The sequence below is a fragment of the Oncorhynchus mykiss genome, chromosome 1, assembly GCF_013265735.2.
Source record: "Oncorhynchus mykiss isolate Arlee chromosome 1, USDA_OmykA_1.1, whole genome shotgun sequence".
Lineage (NCBI taxonomy): Eukaryota > Metazoa > Chordata > Actinopteri > Salmoniformes > Salmonidae > Oncorhynchus > Oncorhynchus mykiss.
Window position 1 is genome coordinate 66,944,135 of NC_048565.1, and position 12,314 is coordinate 66,956,448.

The following is a 12,314-nucleotide window of genomic DNA, read 5'->3' on the forward strand; positions in this document are numbered from 1 at the left end:
TAACATGGAGAGACTCGTGTGAACTACCCCCCCAGAGGAGCACCGGGGAGCTTGCAGGCCCTGGGGGCCAGCCTAGGGAAGAAAACAGCACCTGTCCCCCCATGATTAGATGGCAAATCAGAAGCTCTTAAATAACACTGCTCCAGACAAAGGGCATTGTGTTTAACAGTTGGTGGTCCAGTCATTATTTCCGTGATTATCATGGTGATACATAAGCTGGTGACAAGGCCCTGTCCAAGGCCTGGATACGTACGATATCACTAACAAGCATTCTATGAATGACAAGTTGACAACTTACAGTATACTGTATATACCGTTACGCAGTTGTCATTATTTCTATTTTGACAATGCTTATACTATACTGATTTTTTTTTGTTATCTTGCTCAATAATCAAGCAGATGGGGACTTCGTCCTGATTAGTTCAGGACTATTTATCCTGATTCCAAGTCTTCCAGGAATCAGTCTGTTGCTGATTCTGAGCCCTAGGCCTATTTGGGGTCGTGTGTGCCTTTATGGTTCCAGTCTTAGCAGAGCCGGAGGGAACTTATTACAAACACACAGAGTTCACCACAGGGACAGGGAATGGGGCAGACCAGACAGGCTTCCCTGGCAAACAGTGGCTGGGATTGGGCCACTCTGACTTGCTGCAGGGCCAGCAGCAGAAATGAGAGGCAGGCTGCTGTACATGCCAGGAGGCTGACTTGTCTCATCAGTCTATCCACACTCTGCAGTGATCAGACGGCTGTCTGTCTGTGCACCATGGCCTGCTCATTCCCTCCCTATGGACATGTGCATGATGTGTGCCTTTGACGCACCCCCATCCTGCATACTCCTCCTCTCTGTCCCCTCTCACTCTCTTCTCAATCATTGTGATGCTCACTGTGGCCCAACTCTTCCATCCCCTTAAACTCTCTATGTGTCTTTCTTCCTGCCAGATGTAACACAGTTCACATAGCACTTCAAGAGGCTTTGAAGTTTACTCTAATAAAAGGGAAATAAAATGGCCCCCATGTAGCTTTAACACTAGGGAGGATGATAAATCAGAGAGCTCTCTGCTCTTCAGCAAATAACAGAAATATGCTCCCATCCTAACCTGAGGCACTGGCAGCATGGGATAAATGGCATCTGAAGGATTGTTGATGGTGTGTACTGTGACATCCTCCGTGCCATTTCAGGACACTGTACAGGCCAGGCAAATGGCTGGATCAGGGGTCAATTCAACTGTAATTGCTTTGCTTTGCGTACACAGTAGCATTTAAACCAATTTATTTCCTATGGTTCTATAAAATTGCTAAATGTTTCTAGATAGACATGCATATGTATGGGCAGGTTTAATTAGATTCAGCCCCAAGTCATATAAGATGCCACATATCTTAATGCGTGTTGTTATATTGAATGAAACATGCTTTTAAATTAGCACAGTTTCATTTTTGAATGCCAAAAAAATAAATAAGGTCTCTGAAAATATAACAGCTTACTGCAGTATTCCCCATTGTCTGTGGGATTTATTGTTTTAATAAACTTCCCTGTTTAGAATACATGAGCTAATACTGGGCTTTCCCAGCTGTCTGCATTTAAGAGATGACGGTTTCTGAACTGCTTCACCATCCTCAGATAACAGTTAGTACTTCTCAGCTGTTCCCGCGATGGCGATGGGAAAGCCAAGCCTTTCATTGTTCAAGGTCCGCCATGTTCCCACGGACACAGGGCTTACCGCAAGCCCACTGTCGTGTTGTTCATGGAAAATGCCTGCCATTCCACATCAAACCAATGAGTGTCTGCATTGTATGCACACGCAACCGCAGGCTATACTAAAACATTTCCTACTGTATATTAAAGACAGAATTTGTACACGTTACTGTTTGGGAACAAAAATTGAATATAGGCTGCTGTAAGAACACTGCTCTAAAAATCCCTCAAAGTCCACCTCTCTATAGTGAGAGGGTTCGGATGTGTATAGTACTACAGTGTGAATTCCACTGGGGTTTGGGCAGAGTTTGTGCGGGTGGAGACATGACTGCACGGCATTCCTCTCCTCCCACCGCACACGCTCCCCTCGTGCTGCTGACTGCTACACACGCACCCCACACACCCTACCTGGCAAACCCCCATTATTTACCAAAGCCAAATGCAGACAGTACATTGGTATGCCTAAGGCCAGCCAAATCCACTACTAACAACTGAGGACAATAACAGATGACTCACATATCCCTTTAGCTGAAGTTCAAATGCTTGCCAGTTTAAGGGGATGTTTAATAACTCAGCAATGCAGCTGTATTTTCCTTCCTGAAACCAATACCATATAACTCATAGTCAGATGCAATCATATGAAATCCCAATTCAAATCAAACTGTGGGCTTCGTCGAACCTCGTCACCACTCCCCAGAAATCTGGCTGGTGGACGAGGCTGGCTTCGATTGACATTTTTTTCACTGTTGTTTCATCATAACAAATGAGTCAGATTCTCAGATGCCTGTCTGTCTGTCTGAGCAGCATCTCAAAGTTCCCCAGCAGTTGCACCCGAGGAGTCATCGCACAGTCTCCGTGGAAGACAAGCTCTTGTAAAGTAACACTGCGCACACGGACGACCGACTGCCTAGGGTTAGAGGTCAAAGTGTCTGACTTTACAATTATCGAACCACGAGTGTATATCTCAGATACTGTTGTGTTAGAAATAGTTGTGGTAGAAAATGTATTCGCTTGGGATAAATGGCATATATTATATTAGGAATAAACACCCTGAATTCAATTGAGTTTTATAGAGCATAAAATGTATTTATTATCAGCTGCTGGAGAAAAAAAAGCTGTGTGGGTACATGCATACAAACAGCAGAAATATCACAGATAAGGCAAATGAATCTGTTCCGCGGATAATAGCCATATCTAATCAATGACAAGTATTAAGTCTGAACGTCAGGATATTACTGGTACATCTGGGATCTTTCTCTGAAATGAGTGTTTGCTTTCTCTTACAGCTCTAAACTGTACGTGTAATGTGACCAATAGTCGGTGTGACGAGAATGCGGTGTGCAGGTAAGGAGAAACTTGATGGAAGATGCATCCATCTTTAATATGTCTAAAATATGATACAGTGCCTTCGGAAAGTATTCAGACCCCTTGACTTTTTCCACAATTTGTTAGGTTACAGCCTTACTCTAAAATGTATGAAATTGTTGTTTTTCCTCATCAATCAACACACGACGCCCCATAATGACAAAGCAAAAACAGCTTTTTAGACATTTTTGCTAATTTATAAAAAGTTTAGACAGAAATATCACATTTACATTAATATTCAGACCCGTTCCTCAGTACTTTGTTGAAGCAACTTTGGCAAGAATAACAGCCACGAGTCTTTTGGGGTATGGCTCTACAAGCTTGACACACCTATATTTGGGGAATTTCTCCCAATCTTCTCTGCAGATCCTCTCAAGCTCTGTCAGGTTGGATGGGGAGCGTTGCTGCACAGCTATGTTCAGGTTTCTCCAGAGATACTCGATCGGGTTCAAGTCCGGGCTCTGGATGGGCCACTCAAGGACATTCAGAAACTTGTCCCAAAGCCACTCCTGCGTTGTCTTGGCTGTGTGCTTAGTGTCGTTATACTGTTGGAAGGTGAACCTTCGCCCCAGTCTGAGGTCCTGAGCGCTCTGGAGCAGGTTTTCATCAAGGATCACTCGGTACTTTGCTTCGTTCATCTTTGCCTCTATCCTGACTAGTCTCCCAGTCCCTGTCACTGAAAAACACGCCCACAGCATGATGTTGTCACCATGCTTCACCATAGGGATGGTGCCAGGTTTCCTCCAAATGTGACACTTGGCATTCAGGCCAAAGAGTTCAATCCTGGTTTCATCAGACCAGAGAATCTTTTTTTCTCATGCTCTGAGAGTCTTTAGGTGCCTTTTGGCAAACTCCAAGCGGGCTGTCATGTGCATTTACTGAGGAGTGGCTTCCGTCTGGCCACTCTACCATAAAGGCCTGATTGATGGAGTGCTGCAGAGATGTTTGTCCTTCTGGAAGGTTCTTCCATCTCCACAGAGGAACTCTGGAGCTCAGAATGACCATTGGGTTCTTGACCAAGGTCCTTCTCCCCCGATTGCTCAGTTTGGCTGGGAGGCCAGCTCTAGGAAGAGTCTGGGTGGTTTCAAACTTCTTCCATTTAAGAATGATGGAGGCCACTGTGTTCTTGGGGACCTTCAATGCTGCCGAAATTGTTTGGTACCCTTCCCCAGATCTGTTCCTCGACACAATCCTGTCTCTGAGTTCTACATACAATTCCTTCGACCTCATGGCTTCGTTTTTGATCTGACATGCACTGTCAACTGTGGGACCTTATATAGACAGGTGTGTGCCTTTCAAAATCATGCCTTTCCAAATCAAATCGATTGAATTACCTCAGGTAGACTCCAATCAAGTTGTAGAAACATCTCAAGAATGATCAATGGAAACAGGCTGCACCTGACCTCAATTTCGAGTCTCATAGCAAAGGGTCTGAATACTTATGTAAATAAGGTATTTGATTTTTTTTTGTGCAAACATTTCTAAAAACCTGTAGATTGCAGAGGATTTTTCTTATTTTATCAATTTTAGAATAAGGCATTAACATAACAAAGTGGAAAAAGTCAAGGGGTCTGAATACTTTTCGAATGCACTGTATATCTTAATGTGTTGCCTATGACAAGCATACAGTTGAAGTCGGAAGTTTACATACACCTTAGCCAAATACATTTAAACTCCGTTTTTCACAATTCCTGACATTTAATCCTTGTAAAGAAAATCCCTGTATTAGGTCAGTTAGGATCACCACTTTATTTTAAGAATGTGAAATATCAGAATAATAGTAGAGATAATGATTTATTTCAGCTTTTATTTCTTCCATCACATTCCCAGTGGGTCAGAGGTTTACATTCACTCATTTAGTATTTGGTAGTATTGCCATTACATTGTTTAACATGGGTCAAACGTTTCAGGTAGCCTTCCACAAGCTTCCCACAATAAGTTGGGTGAATTTTGGTCCATTCCTCCTGACAAAGCTGGTGTAACTGAGTCAGGTTTGTAGGCCTCCTTGCTCGCACACGCTTGACTTTGTTGTCCTTAAGCCATTTTGCCACAACTTTTGGAAGTATGATTGGGGTCAATGTCCATTTGGAAGACCCATTTGCGACCAAGCTATAACTTCTTGACTGATGTCTTGAGATGTTGCTTCAATATATCCACATCATTTTCCTCCTCATGATGCCATCTATTTTGTGAAGTGCACCAGTCCCCCCTGCAGCAAAGCACCCCCACAACATGATGCTGGATGGTCATTATGGCCAAACAGTTCTATTTTTGTTTCATCAGACAAGAGGACATTTCTAATGCAGTTGCAAACTGTAGTCTGGCTTTCTAATGCAGTTGCAAACTGCAAACTGTAGTCTGGCTTTCTAATGCAGTTGCAAACTGCAAACTGTAGTCTCGCTTTATAATGGCAGTTTTGGAGCAGTGACTTCTTCCTTGCTGAGCGGCCTTTCAGGTTATGTCGGTATAGGACTCTTTTTTACTGTGGATATAGATACCTTTGTACCTGTTTCCTCCAGCATCTTCACAAGGTCCTTTGCTGTTGTTCTGGGATTGATTTGCACTTTTCGCACCAAAGTACGTTCATCTCTTGGAGACAGAACGCGTCTCTTTCCTGAGCGGTATGACGCCTGTGTGGGCCCATGGTGTTTATACTTGGGTACTATTGTTTGTACAGATTAACGTGGTATCTTCAGGCGTTTGGAAATTGCTCCCAAGGATGAACCAGACTTGTGGACGTCTACAACAAAAAAATGATGAGGTCTTGGCTGATTTCTTTTGATTTTGCCATGATGTCAAGCAAAGAGGCACTGAGTTTGAAGGTAGTACTTGAAATACATCCACAGGTACACCTCCAATTGACTCAAATTATGTCAATTAGCCTATCAGAAGCTTCTAAAGCCATGGCATCATTTCCTGGAACTTTCCAAGCTGTTTAAAGGCACAGTCTACTTACTGTATGTAAACGTCTGACCCACTGGAATTGTGATACAGTGAATTATAAGTGAAATAATCTGTCTGTAAACAATTGTTGGAAAAATTACTTGTGTCATGCACAAAGTAGATGTCCTAACCGACTTGCCAAAACTATAGTTTGTTAACAAGAAATTTGTGGAGTGGTTGAAAAACGAGTTAATGACTCCAACCTAAGTGTATGTAAACTTCCAACTTCAACTGTATATGACAAACATATAAAGCCATCATTCAGGCCCACGATATTCTGGTGTCAATTATGTCCTTTAGAGCGGGTCGCACTCACAAAATCTATGGAGTATTTCTACGAAAGAACATTCTACAAATGTTCATATTTATGTGCCTCACAGATGCTGTACAGAGCAGCGCATTGCAAAAGTTATTTTGTTAAGTATGGGCGCCCTCCTGTGTCCATTGCGGAGGGTAAGAGTGGCCCTGCAATTTTTGATTATGCCACTGTATATAACTGTATATCAGTGGAGGCTGCTGAGGGGAGGACGGCTCATAATAATGGCTGGAATGGAGTGAATGGAATGGCATCAAACCATGTATTTGATGTGTTTGATACCATTCCACTGATTCCGCCTCAGCCACTACCATGAGCCCATCCTCCCCAATTAAGGTGCCACCAACCTCCTGTGCTGTATATCTCCATCATTAGGCTCTGTTGGCTATAGAGTTGAGAGCTGATCTAATTGGCTGTGCTTTATTCCAGGTGTGACCCGGGTTGGGAGGGGCAGCAGTGCAACGTCTGTGCGAGAATGCCAGGCTGTGTCCATGGATCATGTCATCAACCCTGGCAATGCACCTGCGAGCCTGGATGGGCAGGGCGCTTCTGCGACAAAGGTGACAGAAAATATTTGTATGTATCAGACCATCATAATTGTATTTATTCAGTGAGTGGTAGAGCAGTACGTATTCACCGCTTCTCTCCTCTGCTTCAGATATCCATGTGTGTACAAATGAGGCACCTTGTCAGAACGGCGCCACTTGTTACGCCAACGTTTCCGGGGAATACTCCTGCCTCTGCCCCGAGGGATTTCACGGGAGGAACTGCGAGCACAAGACAGGACCCTGTCATAAGACCGGCAGGTGAGTTCAATTAGCAACACACTCGAAAACAATCTATGGAACAAGTTTGTCTCAGGCCTACTGCTTCTGCCTTAATCAAAACAAATCACAAGTTCAACCTCAACCAGTGACTCAACTAGTGGTCATTTTAGACTTTTCAATGGGAAACTAGCTACACTATTAGTGTGTGTAAATTACAATCAATCAGTGGTTCTCTCAATGAGTGTGTTTCAGTGTGTGTAGGTTTTGACTGTGTGGTGTCCCAGCTGGTCCCCTGATGGCAGTCAAAAACATGCAGACTGGCACGGGCCACGTAGCAGCCTGGTCAATTTGTATCCACTGGAGAGCAATCATGTGATTTAATGGGCTCATTATCGGCCATGTGAGTGGCCTCTAGTGCTAAGAAACACATTGAAGCCAGGCATCTACACTACAGCCCCCATGGAGTTCCCAAATCACTGGCTAAACGGTTACCACGGAAACCATACAGGCCAAGGCACAGACTCTGGGGCAGATTTGTCTTAAAGTGCCAAATCAATGCCTGATTGAATGTAATCACTTATTATCACAGAGTAAGCGCCACACATTTACTTACAAATCAGTTGGATGTCCAGGCCCATATGAACAGGCTTGGGTTAAGTAATCAATTCAGCACTGAAAATCTATTCAGTTATTCAGATCATTTACCTCAGGGTTTTTAGTGCTTATGTTGTCTTTATCTTTCAGGTCTTCGTGTAAGAATGGCGGGCAGTGTGAGGACAGTGGCGGTTATGCTCCAGAGCTCTCATGCCGCTGCCTGGCAGGCTTCACCGGGCCACGTTGCGAGAACAACATGGACGACTGCCTGATGCGCCCCTGTGGTAACGGTGCCACCTGCCTGGATGGCATCAACCGCTTCTCCTGCCTCTGTCCCGAGGGCTTCACGGGCCGGTTCTGTACCGTCAACCTGGATGACTGTGCCAGCCAACCTTGCCTTAATGGAGGGCGCTGTCTGGACCGTGCCAGCACCTTCCACTGCCTCTGCAAGCCTGGGTTCACTGGCAGGACCTGCGAGGTGCCCTTAAGGAGCCCAGCGAGCCAAGCGCCCATCAGCAGCTCCCATGACTGGGCTGGGGGAGGTGGGGGCTGGGGAAGGGTAACTCAGTCCAGGCCAGACCAGGACATCACGAGGAGGGACAATAATAGTGGAGACAGGCTGCTTAAGATCTCTGTGAAGGAGGTTGTGACCCAGTGGGGGTCGTCTGGCCTGTCAGAGGTGCAGCTCATCACCCTCCTGGTGCTGGGGGGCATGACACTTGCCGTGGTGGTGCTCACAGCTGGCCTGGTGCTGAGGGGACATTGGCAGGACCACTGTGCAAGCTGCAGGTGCGGCCCCACCCCCCACCTGCACCCGCTGAAACACCGAGACCGCCAGCCACCCCCGCAGAGCCACCTAGTCACAGTAGAGCAGGAGTGTAAGATCAGCTTCCTGCACACACCCACAGCCCCAGAACTGGAGAAGAAGAAACTGAACACTGAGGTGATTTAGGTTATGTTTACTACCTCCACAGCCCTGAACACAGGACACAGACTGCTCTCAGCAGAGGTAAAGCCATGATTTTATCCCAGCCCTGCCTCCATGACTGATTTTCTTCAGTACTGACAGTCAAAATACAGACAACATACCGACCTAGGTATCGAAATCTAAAGAGACGCAGGACCAAGAAGGGACCAGTGGGTCTGTTCAAGGGTAAATGTTAGGAGTGTCAAACACATTCTCTTAACAAAAGGAGCGTAGTCCTAATATTACGGATTATTTGTTGACCAGAGGGGTAAAGCGGAGGTACATCATGAGAAATATACTCAAGTCCTTTGGTTACTTGTCACGGACAACCAATGTGTAATTTGTCCGTCCACAAAATCAGCTGATTCGATTTCTTGGCATGAACTGCATGTAAGACAGGCCTACTGACAGACAGCTTTGGAATGCAAGCCGAGACAATGACCTTGTTATGTCAACCTAATTGGTGTACTGGTATTTGTCACTGCTGTTCTCGTCATGATATTAGGCCAAAATGTTAGACATGAATGAATCTACCCATATTTTTCCAAATGGGCTCTGACCTCGGAACAAGCTCTGCAGTGAGCCGAATTCAGACATGCAGACAAATGATTGCCTGAATTCATGTTGTTTTAACAGTGTACTTTTTATACCACAGACTCAAGATCTGCAACAACTCAACACCTACTTCATTTAAGTAACTGTCCAGTGTTTCCAGATTTCTATGAAATATGACCTATAATTAATTACAATATGAGTAAAATAGTTTTCCTTCCAAAAAAGTGTAATTATGTATGTAAAAAAATCAGCTTTTCTGTGTTGGAATGGTGTGGGCGTACCCCATAGAGTTAGATAGAGGCACGGGCATTGCCATTTAGGGCTTTCAACATTTTAAGGTAGTCAACAGGGTTGTACTTTCTATGGGTTACGGAAGGATGACATGATTCCATCCAGGTCATCAGGAGGGATCAGCCAATGAATTATACTTATACCTATACTAGGTGGCCGTATGTACCTTTTCAGTTTGTTTGTCAACTCATTGAAGTAGTAGAAGAAGAATATTGACTACTTCAAAATAAAGATGGCCTTAATGGCGCTGCCTGTACGCTCACAGATGCCATCATGGGATATACACTGAGTGTACAAAACATTAGGAACAGGTCTACCGGGTGGTGCACTGGTCTAGGGCACTGCCTTGCAGTGCTAGCTGTGCCACCAGAGTCTCTGGGTTCGCGCCCAGGCTCTGTCGCAGCCGGCCGCGGCAGGGAGGTCCGTGGGGCGACGCACAATTGGCCTAGCGTCGTCCGGGTTAGGGAGGGTTTGGCCGGTAGGGATATCATTGTCTCATCGCGCAATAGCGACTCCTGTGGAGGGCCGGACGCAGTGCACGCTAACCAGGTCGGTGTTTCCTCTGACACATTGGTGCGGCTGGCTTCCGGGTTGGATGCGCGCTGTGTTAAGAAGCAGTGTGGCTTGGTTGGGTTGTGTTTCGGAGGACGCATGGCTTTCCTGTACGGGAGTTGTAGTGATGAGACAAGATAGTAACTACTAACAATTGGATACCACGAAATTGGGGAGAAAAGGGGATAAACATTTTTTTAAAACATTAGGAACCCCTGGTCTTTCAGGTTAAAGAAGGATTTTTAAGCCTTGAGACAATTGAGACATGGATTGTGTATGTGCCATTCAGAGGGTGAATGGGCGAGACAACAGATTTAAGCGCCTTTGAACGGGGTATGGTGCCAGGCGCATCGGTTTGAGTGTGTTTTCACGCTCAACAGTTTCCCATGTGTATCAAGAATGATCCAAAGGAGATCCAGCCAACTTGACATAACTGAGGGAAGCATTGGAGTCAGAATGGTCCAGCATCCCTGTGGAACGCTTTCGACACCTTGTAGAGTCCATGCCCTGACAAATTTAGGTTTTTCTGAGGGAAAGATGTTCCTAATGTTTTGTACACTCAGTGTATATAAAGATGATATCTCGATCTATCACTGTGGACAACAACAGAATGATGTGAGTGTATACCGGTCATTAAAAATATTAATGTGTAGACCGCTGATTGGAAAACTCATTCTTCTCTATGAGGAAATAGCAAGCATTTTTTAAATATTCTGTTTGAGATACACGTTTGAGGTGGGGACTTCATGTTTTTTAATTTATTTATGCTTTGGCCACATGAGTATAGAATTAGTCAACAACATTATTTGGGTATTAGTTAACAGAATTTGAACTTTTAAGAGAGATTTTCACTGGATAGTTACTTTAAATTATAATTGTATCATTTCGTAAAAAGTAATATTCTGTCAACACTGAAAATTAATTTGTGACCTGTTTACTTTTGTATGGTGTTTAATAGCAAATTTCAATATGGATTTGCTTAACAGTATTTTGAAGCTGTACATTTTATTTATTTTCTGTAATTTATTATAGAACGTGGTCTATTTGCAATGAGTCTTATTTTTTTATACTGAATTGTCTGCAATAAAGTTGCGAACTGTTTCCTGTACAGAGTGCCGTAATGACTGCCAAAAATGCTTCCAATTCAGTGTAGATAGAGCCAGGATACAGATAACAGGTACAGAAGATGTAAGAACACATACCTGGCTTTATCCCTAAATGACATGACCTCAGCGTGACAAGTCAATTCAATCAAGCAATTGAAAACAACACATTGATCGTCCATTTACCTATGATACTGTACCTTCTTTGCTACAAGGTGTCACATTTGTTTGTTGTTTAAAGCATTCTGAATGTCTATTTTCCAGGAGACAAACACCAATGGTTCAGACTTAGCACTTTATACCATCACTGTTATAGACCTGCAGTCTTTTCTAGCAAGCAATTGTTTCTACATAATTTGAGACTTACCCTTTAAGTTTCCCTGAATATCTGTGCTCTTATCCCACCATAAACATTTCCTCAGCTCCCAAGCCCTTGAATTTACCAAATAATGCCCGGTGGGGGTGAAAAGTGACCTGACCCCAACCTGACATAATATCCAGCAGAGGAAGTTACGGAGACCCCAAGAATAACCTGAAACTAGAGTCCTCACTTCCTGTGGGAAAGAGCTCCAGACAGTTCCCTCCTCAGGTTGACCACACAGGAATGATAGAGCTACTCTGTAACATGCATGTCATCACAACACAAGTTCCCGTAAGATAGCATTGTTGGAATCAATGTTAGAACACACCAAAATCACTTGTCATTTTACCAATTGAAAAGTCAGGCCCTGGACAAAACACACAATAAGATAAACCAGCAGCCAGCACAAGGAAATGTAGTTGTCTATACTCTCATTGAGGTTTTCACTGACCTTTGGCCAGTTATTCAGTGCCCTAATCACTGCCGATGAGAATTTGTTCCTGAAGCAGATGGTTTGCTCTGGGAGCCTAATGGTGTGCCTCCAACTCGGTACAACATCACCATAGCTGTGCTCTGTCAACTGGTACTGATGTGAAACAAATGGGAAGTGTTTACTGATGTATGATGGTCCATAAACAGTCATGCATTCAGATCCGATAAAATATGAGCTAGTGAGCCTGAGGAAACCCATCAGGTTGTTTTAGGAGAGAGGTGCAAAATCCCTCTTTGGTTGATATTAGTCCTATGGCCTTTTATTGGCAGAAATGAAAATGACTGTCCTAACTTTGTAATGAACACAGACAGTTATGA

The 12,314-nt window shown here is 44.2% G+C and overlaps 1 protein-coding gene across 8 annotated transcripts in view; it reads left to right on the forward strand.

The window, feature by feature from the left end:
• dlk2 (delta-like 2 homolog (Drosophila)) overlaps positions 1-9,957 on the forward strand; it is a 68,655-nt gene extending 58,698 nt beyond the window's left edge. For 5 of the 8 annotated variants that reach the window (XM_036983196.1, XM_036983187.1, XM_036983202.1 and 2 more), the window contains 4 exons: positions 2,977-3,034; positions 6,744-6,874; positions 6,973-7,120; positions 7,826-9,957. In XM_036983196.1, coding sequence (XP_036839091.1) covers positions 2,977-3,034; positions 6,744-6,874; positions 6,973-7,120; positions 7,826-8,627 — 1,139 coding nt within the window. In that variant the 3' untranslated portion in view covers positions 8,628-9,957. Of the gene's footprint in view, positions 1-2,976; positions 3,035-6,378; positions 6,452-6,743; positions 6,891-6,972; positions 7,121-7,825 lie in introns of those variants that run through there. The other 3 variants (XM_021608646.2, XM_021608653.2, XM_021608661.2) reach the window with 3 other exon arrangements.
• Positions 9,958-12,314: the final 2,357 nt, after the last annotated feature.